This window comes from Mercenaria mercenaria, chromosome 13 (genome assembly GCF_021730395.1).
Source record: "Mercenaria mercenaria strain notata chromosome 13, MADL_Memer_1, whole genome shotgun sequence".
NCBI lineage: Eukaryota > Metazoa > Mollusca > Bivalvia > Venerida > Veneridae > Mercenaria > Mercenaria mercenaria.
In genome coordinates, this window is record NC_069373.1 from 10,063,042 (window position 1) to 10,077,652 (window position 14,611).

At 38.2% G+C, this 14,611-nt stretch overlaps 1 protein-coding gene across 2 annotated transcripts; it reads right to left on the minus strand.

Moving 5' to 3' along the window:
* Nucleotides 1-11,263: 11,263 nt before the first annotated feature.
* Nucleotides 11,264-14,212, minus strand: LOC123529003 (S-crystallin SL11-like). 2 transcript variants are annotated; one of them, XM_045309152.2, is made up of 5 exons: nucleotides 13,936-14,201; nucleotides 12,901-13,005; nucleotides 12,338-12,453; nucleotides 11,992-12,099; nucleotides 11,264-11,541 (listed from the first exon to the last, which is right to left on the minus strand). In XM_045309152.2, the coding sequence occupies exons 1-5, from the start codon at nucleotides 14,069-14,071 to the stop codon at nucleotides 11,374-11,376; spliced, it is 633 nt and encodes a 210-aa protein (XP_045165087.2). In that variant the 5' UTR covers nucleotides 14,072-14,201; the 3' UTR covers nucleotides 11,264-11,373. The 2 variants fall into 2 exon arrangements, with proteins under 2 accessions (XP_045165087.2, XP_045165088.2); XM_045309153.2 differs by lacking the exon at nucleotides 12,901-13,005 and having other exon boundaries at nucleotides 13,936-14,212.
* Nucleotides 14,213-14,611: the final 399 nt, after the last annotated feature.

Consider the following 14,611-nt stretch of genomic DNA (forward strand, 5'->3'; position numbering starts at 1 on the left):
TTTCATTCAAAAACAAAGTACTTTCACAAAAAGGGGACCCAAAAAGGGGTAAATGCCAAATTTCTGTGTCCGCCATTTTAAATACCGTAAAGGCAAAGCAGCATCGTCAAAATTTCCAATACGTCTGTTGTCTGATGTGGTAAAAATCTCTTCCGTACGTTCGGGGGTAATTAATTTTTTGTTAAAGAACCTTCTCCCTCCTTACAATTAGAAAGAGTTACGTATCCTAATTTTGAGTACTCCTCAAAAGGGGAAAAATGTCAACAATATAACATTCTAATTTTTATGAAGAATTTTTGTGGGAAACGTCCTTTTGAAGGAAAGTTACTTAGGTATGACGTAAAAAAAACACTTTAAATTTTAAAAACAGTCCTTTATTAAGTAAATTACTCAGTTCACATTTCTTGTTTTGAAAATTTTTATTTTCACATTTTTCATGACGTTTTTTGAAAGGGAGAACCATTACACGCCCCCCACTTAAAGAACTAGATACTCCTGATCTGAAAATCCATAAAAATACTTGATTATTTTCTACGTAATAAATTACCCCCTTTTTAAAAACTTTATTTCAGGCTGAAATTTCAAATTCGAACGGGAATATGGCCAAGGGAAAGGGGAAGTCGCGATAAGGTCCTGGTTTGGCACTGAAACTTTTTGGATATCCGGTCGTAGATGCGATAAGAAAATGACCCAGTGGGGGGTTTCTTCTGAGAAATTTTCCTTACAATGGAGAAGTTTGCAGACAAGACGGATTCAGCTGAAGTAAGTAGATCCTTCGTTCCGGGAAGGGCGAGAAACGGGAAGGCTCCATATGAAGCTTCGGTAAAAAGGCATGCCCCATTGAACACTAAGATTTGAAACTGTCTGCCACAAAAGAAGGGGGTTTCGTTGGAGGGTTCTCCTTCGGCAGGTGGCCAAGTTTTATTGGCCTGGTAGGTAAGTCGATGGAAAGGTGCATGCCCATCCGTCGGCAGGGGGAAAGGGGATCTCACCAGAAAAAAGAAGAAGAATGCAACTCGCATGGGTTTTTCCACCGTGGGAATCTGGGTAGTAGGAGGGGCAGTATAATTTCGGGTTCCTTCGTCACTCTTTTTGGGGGGAAAACTAGGAAAAAATCTTGGCAGAGGACAGTGGGAAGGAAAAGTCCTAAAGCGCTGTCCATGGAAGAAATGACTTCGGTTTCTTGCCGAAACAGAGATTTTGAAACAGTGGAAGTTACAGACTTCTGTCTAACTGATAAAGTAGGGGTGTTGTTCCGAGAAAAGAAGAGCACCGTTTTTTGGGGTTAGTAACGTAAAGTAGCTGGTCAGAGCCCAGTAGTACCAAAGTGAGAAACGGCGATATGGATAACAGACAAAGGAGACGTTGACAATAAGATGACTGAGGGTTCCCAAAGGGGGATGATGGGGAGTTTTATGGAGAAGACACGTCAACTTGAAGAAGTCGACCCTGAAGAGCATGGTTGAATCTTAATAGAACGGATAAACACACAGAAAACTTTTAAACAAAAGTGACTGGTGGTCCCAAGGGAAAAAGGGCCCAGTTGAAAAAGAAGCATGTTTACCCGGGCATTTTTCCTGTGAAGCAGTATTTAAAGTACTAATGTATGATGATAATTTTGGGTTGCTTAGGGGTCGTATGGTGGATCAGGAGACTCTGACTCACTGAAACTGTAGTCCGGGTCCGGCTCATCAAAGGAAAAGAAGGGCGGCATAGACACATTGGGATGTAAAGGAAAATCGGGTGACAACGCTACCTTTTTCTGGGTGGGGGGAGAAATTTCCCGGGCTTCCAAGGGTTTGACCTCAGTTTTTATCCCGTATCCCCCGGCCCAACCGCCTTGGGGTTTTTGGCCCACTTCCCGGTGTTACTTCAGAGTTGACCACTGCTTGGGCTGGGGGTTTGGGGTACTCCCTGATCGCCCCCAAACTCTCTCATCGTCCCGGCCCCTTTTTGCTCCACACTTCCGGGGTAAGCGATGATGCAGCCCCCTTTCCACCATATGCAACTACCTTGGAAACGAAGCCCCCAAATTTCCACTGACGGACCGCCCCAAACTCGGGCTTTTTTGGGAGGTAAATCCACCCCGGGTTACTGACTTCGGGGTGCTGTATTTTACTGAAGGGGGGCCCAGCCTCTCCCAACCCCTGCCATGTCGGTGTTCGACGTTACCCTCAAAATGCCCTTTCAGACGGGACGTTTGGAAAAGATCACGGGGACCCCTTCAAACATGCCCGGGAAGGGCCCCTAGGTTAACCGCTGCGTAGAACCTTTCCAACTGAGGGAAAAGTTTTTTTCCATGCTCTTTCGCCACAGCTCGAGTTGGAGACAATGTGTGACGCAATCTATCGGTCTTCTAATTTGGCGAGCACCAGCACAACACCCCAAAAAGCGTGAGGCTTACTCAAAAAGGGGTTCCCTCAACGTCCTTGTTTGGAAATACCCCCAACGACCCAGTTGAGTCCTACTAAAAAAATTTAGTGGTAAAAAGAACTTTGTTATTTGGGGCCACCTTTATTTTTAAAAAAGGATCCACATTGCATGGCCTTTATGGTATGATCTGTCACCAAAGGGTTTAGTTTGTATTATTGTTAGGTTTGCTGGACGTTTTTTGACTGAATTTGGCTACCAAAGCATTTCGCAGGAACGAAAAATACGCGTCCCCAAAAAACGTCGAAAATATTTCCCTGCTAAACAAATATTTAAAAGACTTGTTATACTTAAGATTTATGGTTACCCATCTCCCCAAACCTATCACAACCGTGAGGTAAGTTAACAGCTACTTTTGCGCAACAAGTAAAGACTAAACTGTATATTTCCAATATACATAAATACACAGAACCCCCCCGGGGCCTTTTACTCATTTTTCCAAATATATAAACAAAAAGGCAATCCAACTCACCCTTTTTAAATCCCCGTACGCTACCAAGGTATAAACATAGGCAGTTAAAACATATCATTTAACAATAAAATAAGAAAAAATAAAAGGGAACTAAAGCTTGCAACAAAAATTTAACATTTTTTGTTTTCTCCCTATTCTTTAATAATCTGTTTCAGGCCAAAATCCCCCGTGTAGATTTGTGCCTCGGGGGGAAGAAGTCATAAATGTGTACCCCTTGGGTACCATTTTAGTTAAATGGAACAGGTATCAAATCATAAAATCGTCTCCCCCACTAATAGGACTTCCCCCAATTGTTTGAAGTTTGTTAACACACCGGCTTTCTAGTTTATCTTTCAACCAGACAGCGGTTTTCTTCTGCTCCTGGTTTTTGGTTTTGGAAATCATAGATTTTTTCCTTTTATTTTGCTTGTTTTTTAATTTTTCTTCTTGCATTTTGGACAATCAGAAGTGGTCCGGGTTTCAATACTACTCATTCTATCTAATTCATCATTTTCCATATCTTCCCCCCAAAAACAGCTTGGCGGGGTAAAATGACATTGCTCCCAGTACCTCATTTTTGGTGAAATATTGTAGTAAATGCTCGTAGCTCGGAAAGCACATCACTGTGGAAGGAACGCCCATGCTTTTGGTTCGAGGGCAGTATGCTGCCAACTAGTTGTAAAGTTCTATTGAACCTTCGACTGTACCTTTGGCTTCGGTCAAGCTTTAGTTCTTGTCTTATAAATTTTTAAAACGGGTCACACACTTTTTTAAATGGTTGACTCAAAGTTCCTGCTTGGTCTGTATAAGTTGTAAGGGTGTTCCAAACTCATAAAAATTGTTAACAAACGCTTTTGTACTGTAAGAGCTCTTGAGGTAGGGCTACGGCCTCTGTCCATTTTGTGAATTCCACACATCACCAAACATCCTTTTTCCCTTTCTCTATATTACAAAGGACCCATAGCCCCATTGACCCCTTTTTCCATTGCCCACCTTGATGCGTTCCGAGGGGACCCCTTTTTTGATGCTCTGTTGGGTTTTTTTTGCACTACATAGTCACAGCGTGAAAATTTTGAACGTGGGTTTTCTTTTCTGGCCAAAAGAAGTTTGTTGTCTTCTTCAGTGTGGGGTTTTTGTCCAAAATGGCTGCAGTGGTATGTCATGGTTGAGTTAATGATTTCATTTCTATACTTTTCATACTATCACTGTAAGATTTCCTCTGAGCATTTCTATTGTGGGTATAACATACCTGCTTTATTGAAATCGTTCCATTGGCCCAAATATTTTCTTTGGTGAAGCGTCTGATTTCCCCGCCGGGCGGCTTTTTTCTTGTTGATCTCTATTAAGTTGAGTTTGGACCAAGTCGCTCATTGATCTTTCCGTCGTTGTTTGAGAATCCCCCCTCTAACAATTCGGCATAGTTTTTTTTTCGTCTGTGATTTTGTGACTCCCCAGAGATTGCTAGCCAAAGCATGGAAATCGGTATTTGGCATTGCCGAGCTCTTCAATTTTTTTAAGTCTTCTGGTTTTGCACTACTTGGAAAACCCCGCGGGACCCCCGATAGAGCTCGGCGTTTTTAATTTTTCTTTCCCCTTTCCCGGGGAACTATTGTTTAAGGATAAACACCTACTCTTGAATCCATCTTGCCATTTTTCCTGTAGGGGTCTTCAGGTTTTTCATCCAGCTTCACCGAATTGTCATACGCAAGAGAACCTTTACCGAAAGGGATGAAAATTTTTTGAGTGCTACAACAAATGCCCGCAATTCCTTCTTGTTCCAATATCCCTTTCTGAACATTTAGACTTTTGCTCTATTGCTATTACTCGCTCGGTCCCCCATACCTTTACAGCCGGGTCCTGAGCAATTCCTTGAATAGGGCTAAAATAAATGGTTTCCCAAAATTTTTGGGTTGTAATACAGGAAATTTAAGTGCTGTTTCAGTCTTTTAAATCTTCTTCACCTCTCGACCATTTGGTACTTTACATTCTTTTCACAGAGTTTTGGCAAAGGTCTGGGAAATTTAAGCAAAGTCATGAACAAACGTCTATAATATGACAAAACCGAGAAAAAATTTTCACTTGCTTTTTGCTTGCGGCGACTCCCTCCTTTACACTTTAAGTTGTCGGATTGTTTCAACACCCTTCTCTGAAATACATGACCCAAAAACTTCACTTTTTCTAAAAAACACGCATTTTGATGGGTTTTTGCTTTAAATTGGGCCCCTTCCACTGGGAAACATGTTCCCAAACCCTTTTTAATTTCCCCTTTAAATGTTTTTGCTGGAACAATATATCGCCATATATACCAAACATCCCCCCATGAAGGGCCCCTTGGGGAAAAGTTCTCCTCCGCTCAAAATTTGATGGCAGTTGGTAATCCAAGGGATAACTGGGAAAATGGATAAAACCAAGGGATGTAGAAAAGCTGTTTTTTGCTATCATCAGGTCTAATCCAACCGCCAAAAACCACTATTCAAATCCCCAAATTACCCCCTTTGGAACCCGAAAGAGATCTAAAAATTAAAAACACCGGGGGATAGGGGAGCTCTTTTAACGGTGACGTATCAGTTTTCCCTAAAACGACCAAAAGCGTGTTGAACCACTTCTTTTTTACTAAAACTATTTGGGGAAGACCGCACTCGTCGTAGGGCTCGTAACGCCTCTTTCTAACTTTTTTTTACTTCTTGCTTTTTTTATTTCTTTTTGCCTAATGGTTGACGTCTTGGGGTTGCGTTTTGGGGCCCAACATTTTTAATTCTATCTGCAGATGTGTTCATTCCTAAGTCATCAATGTTTTGCAAAAAAAAGGTTTGGTACCTTATCATAAGTCAGCAAGTTTCTCGCTTTCTTCTTGTTCTGTTTTACTTCTGTCAAAAAAAACTTGAAGGGGATCCGGCATTTTTTTCTGGTCCGTTTTTTCTTTTTCACTTAGATTTAATTTTTGTTTTATATTTGGGTAACTCCTTTGTTCATATAAGATTCACAGATGCCAAAAAAGGGACTTTTTGGTATTCAATTTCTGTGCACTCGATTTACCAGGAAAACCTTGGATTTTCAGTAGGGGGTTTTAGAAATCCTTTAACAGCTATTTGACTTTCCCCTTTACCAGAGCTTAGATGCACACATAAAACTAATAGCTAATGTACGGGATTTTCCCATTTCCCCTACGCCTTTACAATATGCGGGGATTTTGCTTCTTTTGGGACTTTTTCTCTGCATCGTGCTTCAGCTTGTCCACCCACCAAAGCTAATGGGTTTGATCGTTATATGTTGATTTCCGAACAATATTGGAACATTGCAAGAAAAAAATCTGTCCAAGAAAACCATCTGGGGCTTATCCATATAATAATAATGCCTGAAAAATTCCCTTGACCTAACTCAAAACGATTTAACTTTTTAAAAATTTAATACCTGACCCTTTGCACCTTGCATAGTGTTGTTTTCTGACTAAGCTCTGGCCTCTTTCCAGACTCTAAATTGACTGTATAACGTCTTGAAAGCGCGTGCAGATGAACCTTATCAACCAACATTAATTTGTTTTCCAAAACACGAACAAAAGTATAAAGACCATTGTCCCAAAACCCAATCAAGCAAATGTCCAACTCTTTTTCTTGTCTGTATACAAATTTTTACATCATTTGGCCTTACATCATCCAAAACCATTGGCCATCAAACTAGCGGTCCCGAAATTTTCGACTTTTGCCACTTTTGGGCAATCCCTCATAAGGCCTCCCTTCATAAGAAACAACCCGAAACCTTTGTTCATAACGGGCACCCCCGGGGGGGTCTGCTCTTCTCATTCGTACCCCCCCTTTTTTATCTTTTCTCCTTTGTCAAGTCGGCTCAGAGTTTTGCATTTGGTTTATTATCTCCCTTTTTATAAAATTTGCATTAGCCCCTTTTTTGTTGAAAAAATACTTGGCTTCCGTGTTTGTAATATTACGTACGTTGACCTCTTTTTTTTCATCAACCCTAAGATTGATTTAATTTTTTCTACAATTTCTACGGCTTTTTTTCAATTGTTTGCAATTTCTGCCAACATCTATACTTCAGATGGGCTTATTTCTTGTAAAAAATGATAAGGGCAAGGGCCTTGTGCCTTGTTCCGTCGGGGGAAGCTCTTGTCTAAAAATCTCAAAACATCTCCCTAAGATGCACAGTTTTTCCAAATTACCCCCCTAGTTTCAAAATTTTTGGTTTAAAAAAATTTGGGCTGCGTTATACTTCCAAAACTTTTTGATATTTCTCCCCCCAAGACACAACAGTCTTTGCCCTTGTTCGCAGTCCTAAAAAAACGTTCTTTTCTGAACCCCTTTAAACAAGATGCCAAAGTAAGTCTTTTTTTCATCTACCATTTTCCAAGGTCGGCACAATTTTAAAAAATGTGAAAAAAAACTTTCCCATCTTCATACCATCAATATTCCAGGTTAATTACAGGAAGATTGACCTTTTTCTTTGAATTTTTCTCTGCGGATAAGAACTCATTTTCCTATTGGTTCATAACCTCATTGAAACCCTTAGTTTCCTTTTTCAATGAACTAGGGCCAAATCTTTCCTTTTTTTGTTTTATTCACTCACAGGTCTCTGTAAAGCCTGACCTCGTCTCTTCACTTTTGCAGAGTCACTTATTGCTGTCGGTTGTTTGTATACCTTTATGGGTCCCCCGCTTCTCTGCCCTTTTGTCAATGCAACTGTTTTTTTTATCGTCAAAACGTTTAATTTGGGATCATTTTGTCAAAGTTTACTCTGCGTCTAGTTCTGGGTTTTCAACATTTACTCTGTCGGGGTATTTTGACTGCTCAACTGGTAAATTTTTCCACTTCCACTTTGTTACTATTGACATTTTTATCCCGCGGGAAAATTACTACATTTCCTTTTAGTTAAATCTTGTACCTCATCACTCTTTATCTATGTGACGGCAATGTAGTAGGGCCACTTGGGCCACTTCATTTTTTCACTTTCACACTGTGTACGATCAGGTATATCGTCCCCATTCCCAAAAAATTGAACTTTCTTCGAACGGGTCAGTCATGTTTCTATTTTCAAAAATAAAAAATAAATAGATTAGTACTGTTCAAGGGTCCTAGATACAGACAAAAAAAAAAAATCATTGCTAGGTCTCGATTTCCAAATAGGACTGCATATGATGATCTCAATTCTAAAAATAAAAAGGTATATTAATAACATCTTGAAATTCTATGGAGTTCTTTCCAATTTTTGCCATCTGGGATTTCTCCTTTTCCCCCAGGAAGTTTCGTCCATGGATACCTTAAAAGAAAAGGGAACCACTTTTGAACCAAGTTTAAGCCACCCCCTGGGTATTGACACCTTATTTTAAACGATACCCATCTATTTAGTAATAACTTTTTTGACATCAACTCTACCCTTGATAAAAAAGCAAATACAAATGTATTTGCGTTAAACCAGAGCGTTGAAAATTACCCGGGACAACCCCTTTGGATGCGTCATATTGCAACCGTAGATCGTCAATATATATACATATACCTTGGGGGAAACCTTTTTGGGGCCTATCAGTCAGGAATCGGGCCATAATGATAACCTATACATCATCCCATCATTTAGATGAAATCAAAAAAGGTACTCCTTTCTTTAAATCAATACCTTCCAAAATTTTCACAGGAACTCGGATGAACTTTAAAAAAAAATTTTTTAATATTGCGACATCAAATAATCGGTAACGCTTTTTTAAAAAAACACAAAAGAATTCCAGAAGTTGACAATAGGCATCGTAGAAATGTATTACACCGGAGAAAAAAAATACATCGTCATAGTTTAAAAATGGAGGACCTAGGGGCCATGCAAGGGATCTTTTAGTCAAAACGTTTTTTATAGAATCTAATCAGTACAAAGCCTTATAATAGTGAAAATAAGTAGAATTACGGAGACCAATTCACTCTTTGGTTCGCCATAAAGTTAGTTCAGACTAGGCATCTGCAAGGTTCGGGTTTTACATGGTTTGTATTTACTTCATAATATTGTTTTGTTGTTGTTTTTGTTCTTAAGGGTAAAGTGCCTTTCATGAATTTTACTTTTTTGCTCTTTAAAATAAAGTTAAGACTGCCTAAAAAGGGTTTTTTTTTACCCGCTAAAGAGTTTTTTTTATTTCTTAAAAAAGAAAATGTATTTTTAATAGAAAATTTTTCTTGAGTTTTCTTTCCAAGGTTTTTTCAGTTTGGGAAAAGATACCACTGAACGCAGACCCCCGATTTATGCCTTTGGAGTGCCCAAAGGCAACGGCTTTGACCCAAAGAAAATCCCCCCTTAAGACTAGGGAATGTGACCCCAAACAAAAATTTAAAATGAGAACAAAAAATGCATTACATTTCAGGCTCGGTACTACAACACGGCAAAAGAAAAACCCAAATTATACAGATATACATTATAAATAACAAATTTGACAAAAAGCCGGAGCATTATACGCTGAGCGTAGTATACATGAGACGAAATTTTTTACCTAACAAATTAGACATACATAGTAAAATGTTGAATTATGTGAAAAAATTTGGCTTACATCAGGCTTTAATTATTTAACATAATAGAATCCCCAAAAATTTCATTCATAACAAAGAACATTCACGAAAAACCCCGGCCCAAAAAAGGGAAATAGTCCAAAGTCTGTTCCCCCATTTTAAATACCCAAAGGCACAAGGCAGCATCGTCAAAATGTTTAATACTCTGTAATAGTCTGATTGGGTAAAAATCTCTTTTCCGTACGTTCAGGGAGTAAATTTAAATTTTTTCTTAGAAAAAAACCCTCTGCCCCTGTACTAATTAACAAAATTTACGTATCCTAAAGTGGTACTCTCTCACAAGGAGAAATTTTAACAATGATAACATTCTAATTTTTATGAAGAATCTTTGTAGGAAACAGTCCATTTGAAGGAAAGTTACTTAGGTATGACGTATATAAACACTTTAAATATTGAAAACAGTCCTTGTATTAAGTTAAATTACTCTAGTTCAGCAGTTACTTGTATGCTAAATGTTTATTTGTCACATAATTTCATGACGTTCATTTTGTAAGGGGCGAGCGGGGAGGGCCACAACACCCACAGCGGAGGAGCGGCGGAGGATTCCAGCGACAGCGGCTTGCAGCACTTACCGCCCTTTTTAAGTAGCCTTCGAGGAACCACGTCTCTTTACGGGTCTCTGTCGTTTAGGTCTCATTGGCCGTGACAGTGATTCACTTTTGGCATCAAAACTATTTTTCTTTGACATATACTCTACAGGTAAATTTTCACCACTGGCTTCAAAAAGCATCTTTAACGGCATGCCTGGTGACATGCCCTGGGTCTATACTCTACATAGCTAAAAATGTTATACTGTGCCCTTACGGGAGGATGGATCCTAATTAAACTTAAATAGACAGACAGACAGACAGACAGTGAGATCATTGATGTAGACACATCGAGGTTTCAACTAATAATTTATCCCAGTACCTTGATGAGGAAGTTATTGCAACTACACTGTCAGGGCGGATAAATTATTAAAAAGAAGACGTTTGAAGTTCATAGACTAAAGACGAGTTGCAGAACTTCAACAAGGTTTCGAGCTATAGGGCCAGCACATAGGAGTTTTGCCTTAACGGTAGTTGAAGGCTATAAACGATAGCAAATATAGGCTGAGCATCAGAAAGCTGAGGCAGAGACATAGTGTTCGGTAATCTACTGAGATAGTAGAAGAGTTCCAGCTTATAGACGAGGTTCAGCGTTATTGGTACAGCCAAGGCAATGGGGTTGTACCTATATGATAGTTGAAGGCTACATGAGATAGCATATATGCGTTGAGCATCCAGGAGTCAGGGCTATCTTAGTAAGTTACAGCTTCAATTAAGAGGACATAGGCTGAGCATCTATGCGATAGGACTCGTATGTTATTGATTCAAAGACATTGTCTAACGGGAACTTCGACAAAAAGACCAGTCAAATATAATATCTCCAGCCTATTGGAGTTTGCGCTGATTTCATAAGTTGAAGATTGATAGTTGAAACATTGAGTGATATTTGCCTGATCCCTGAAATTATCTAGCTCATAAATGAAATCATTTAAGAATCAATGGTACTCGAACCATTTAGGCAAGGTAGCCAGAGGAAAATTTTATATACGAGATATTTGGTCTCACCAGCTATACGTTTTAACAAAGGACATCGTTTGTCAGCTAATCTAAGACATATTCACCTTAGCGATTGGACCCATTTCATTGTTCAAGATACTAACGGCGTAGGCACTTCCCTGAGTCATATAACTCGTATCCTGACAATAATTGTGAAGTAACGTCCAGGTACCTTCGCCATTACATATGGACTGACTTGTATTTAACAATGAACAACAATTAATTTATTATAAAAAGTGAACACAACATCAGAATCATATTTTTATGTAAGACACTGCAAATTTTTCATACAGACTAAATAAAAATGTAGCGAATATAAACATATGTTTTAAAGGCATTAAATTTACATCATATAAGTCTAAACTTCAGTTCTGGGTCGTGTCTGTAACCATTTTGCAATGTTAGTATCTTTTATCACATTTTGTCTATGTTCTAGTAACAACGGGTATGGTTTCCATAGTGATTCGAGGCCCATCTCAATACAACTATCAACCATGTTAAATACAGCAAGGTCCGCGAGTGTCATCTGTAATGAAAACTAAGATAATTAACAAATATGTCTGGAAGCATTTGCTGTGCACTTATTTGAAGCTTTGCAATCTCGTAATTTTTTAAGTTACGTTTTCATTTTCAGGAATGGCACATTGTCAGCAGTGTAGCTACATTGAACTGCATTGAGTTATTACAATTCAGTGTAATGCAAATCAAACATTTTCCAAAACACACTGCTTTAAAGGACATATTTGTAACAACTCACTGAGCAACGATGCATCCAATGAGTATTTTAGCCAAATATACTTGATGCTGTCCCATAAATTGAATGAATTTGTATGTTGACTATTTTGTATAAATTTATTATAAAGTACAATACAGTTTGTATAACTCTTATCATTAGAGAGGCGGGTTACCGTCCGTGTTTTACACAGTTTCTGCACATACTGCATTTAAAAATTGTTATAATGAAATAAACAAGTACCTTTGAGCCAATGATATACCCATTGCCACCGAAGTCATTCTTCCGTAGCTTAAAGAAAGAGGCAAACTTAGGCAGCATTTCAGTCAACAGCTTCTCATTCAAATCTTTCTGCAAATAAAATAGAAGATACAGTGGAACTTACTTCTAATCATGCGTATACCCGTCATACACGGACTCCTGACTAATCCGAACGTCTCTTTCTAATCCAGAAACGCTTTTAATCTATACCTCTTTATTCTCTTACTTACTTTGGACTAGAAAGGTTTCACTACCAATAGCATGGAGTTGGCGATAAAATGTTTTTTTCTTTACATGAAAGTTTTATCATAAAACTAGAAATAAGTACTTTGGTTGCTTCGTCCTTACACAGCTGTACTTGCACAAAGACATTTCTTACGTCACCAACGCTGTCGTACATCTCGTCAATAAGCAAGTTGTCGTCTTCATTATCCGTGTAGAGTCCTAAAATATCAAAATTTAAACAGAATAGTTTAAAAGTTGATATAACTGAGACTTTTGCACAGAACTATCAGTTATTAGATACAATCAGGATTTGTTCTAACCAAATTTCCCTATATTTTGCCTTTAGATGTGTTGAAACAAGAGAATGTCCTTTATGTATTAAAATAAGATGATGCTTAAGAAGTATATATTCACTTAAGGACATTAAAAAACACCTCATTTATGCAATTGAAAAATGTGATCCAAGAAGATTTTTATAAAGAATATATATTTATGGTCTGCACTGTTCGCTGTGAACACCCCTTTGAATCATGAGTGATACTGCCCAAATTGAATGACGGACCAGTTCATTTTAGAAATTTTGTAGGATAAAGGTTACAGTTCTTGAGTGTATATTATAGTAAGGTTTGCCTTATCTACTGTTAAAGACCTTCAGTTTATTCTCACCAAACTTTCTCGCTAGATATTTTGCAATCGCTCCAGACTGACAATGAATGAAAGTTCTTTCTCCTTTAATAATTTTTAAACATGGCAAACATCTCATCGGCATATCTGAAGAAAAGCAACATGTATATATCGTAAATTTTGCACGAGTCAGATTTATTCTCTTAAAGAGACAAATCTTTCGATGGCTTGAAAGTGATGAATAACATCCCCTGTTTACGACAAAGGAAACACACTAAAATTATTAAAATGAAAAGTTATATTTAACTAAATCACACTTTATCCACTGATAATTTCGTTTTTGTTAAATATCATAAACAGAATGTGTATAAATTATAAAAATCTTTCACTGGTTGAAAGTGCGGATGGAAATATCTGGCTCAAGGGTAACAATTTAGGCGGAAATACGAAGCTCTGTTGAGTAACCGCAAAACAGTTATCCGGGAGTCAGATATTTTCACAAGCAAATTCAACTAGTAATAGATTCTTGCATGCCGTATTTCTCAAATCACAGAAGAAATAAAGAAAAACAAATGCCTTTCTTTTATGAACTATTTGATATAGTAGCGTATGAATTTACACATTCATTTATAAATTATAGCACGCGAGTCATCTTACACCCTCGTGTACAAGATGAGCTTTTTTACCAGCATCGGCAAAATCACGAGAACATCTTGTCCGACATGCAAGAAAGTATATTATTCTGTTTTCCACCAGACAAATGAAAATACTTTTGTTAGATATACCATAATCACGATGAGATAATTGAGCCGCGCCATGAGAAAACCAACATAGTGGTTTTGCGACCAGCATGGATCCAGACCAGCCTGCGCATCCGCGCAGTCTGGTCAGGATCCATGCTGTTCGCTTTCAAAGCCTATTGGAATTAGAGAAACTGTTAGCGAACAGCATGGATCTTGACCAGACTGCGCGGATGCGCAGGCTGGTCTGGATCCATGCTGGTCGCAAAGCCATTATGTTGTTTTTCTCATGGCGCGGCTCAGTTAATGAAATTGATATCTGCCGAAGACATCTCACCTGATTTCAGTTTTAACCATTCTGCCATATCAAGCCTAATATCCTCATATTGTACTCCTGCTGTAACAAACACTAATCTAATTATCTCCCCTCCACCTCTTTTGTTAAAATACAAAAGTTGGTACTTTTCCGCCATCGTCTAAATCTCAAATAAAAGTATGCGTTATCAATATTGTCAAAGGCTGAAAAGAGGGGGAAATCCAGTTGAATGTTAAAAGCTACTTGTGGTTTGCGATGGATATAAGGAAGTGTTTAAACTGTCCCCAATCCTAGTTATAAGAGAACAATCGGATATTATTAACAAACTGTTTATATCCACTTTAGCAACCGCTACAATAGATGCATCTAATAACCATTAAGGTTATATGTTTATAACTATATAAGTATATGCATATAAGTATTGTACTTTATATACAGTAAATTTATATCCAAGTATTTTTTTTAAAAAAAAAAAATTCTCTCAGACGTGGCATGCTTATGTATACCTAACATGAAGAAAATATGGGAGGTGATTACAACATTTTTGAGCCAGCTGTGAGACTAAGGCCGACAGAAATGTTTTTTAAGACAAAAAAAATCTTCCTGTACGAATATACCTTTACAGTTGATCTTCTATTAGGAGTGGGTGGTGGTGCATTAACATCCGAGTCATAAATGCCAAGGTAATCACATTGAC

What these genes read in the sequence shown, in the direction of transcription:
- LOC123529003 (XM_045309152.2), bottom strand. Translation starts at nt 14,071, where the DNA reads ATGGCGGAAAAGTACCAACTTTTGTATTTTAACAAAAGAGGTGGAGGG. An exon ending in ATGGTTAAAACTGAAATCAG is followed by an intron (nt 13,006 to 13,935) that starts GTGAGATGTCTT and finishes GCTTTTCTTCAG; the next exon opens with ATATGCCGATGAGATGTTTG. An exon ending in GTAAGGACGAAGCAACCAAA is followed by an intron (nt 12,100 to 12,337) that starts GTACTTATTTCT and finishes TTTTATTTGCAG; the next exon opens with AAAGATTTGAATGAGAAGCT.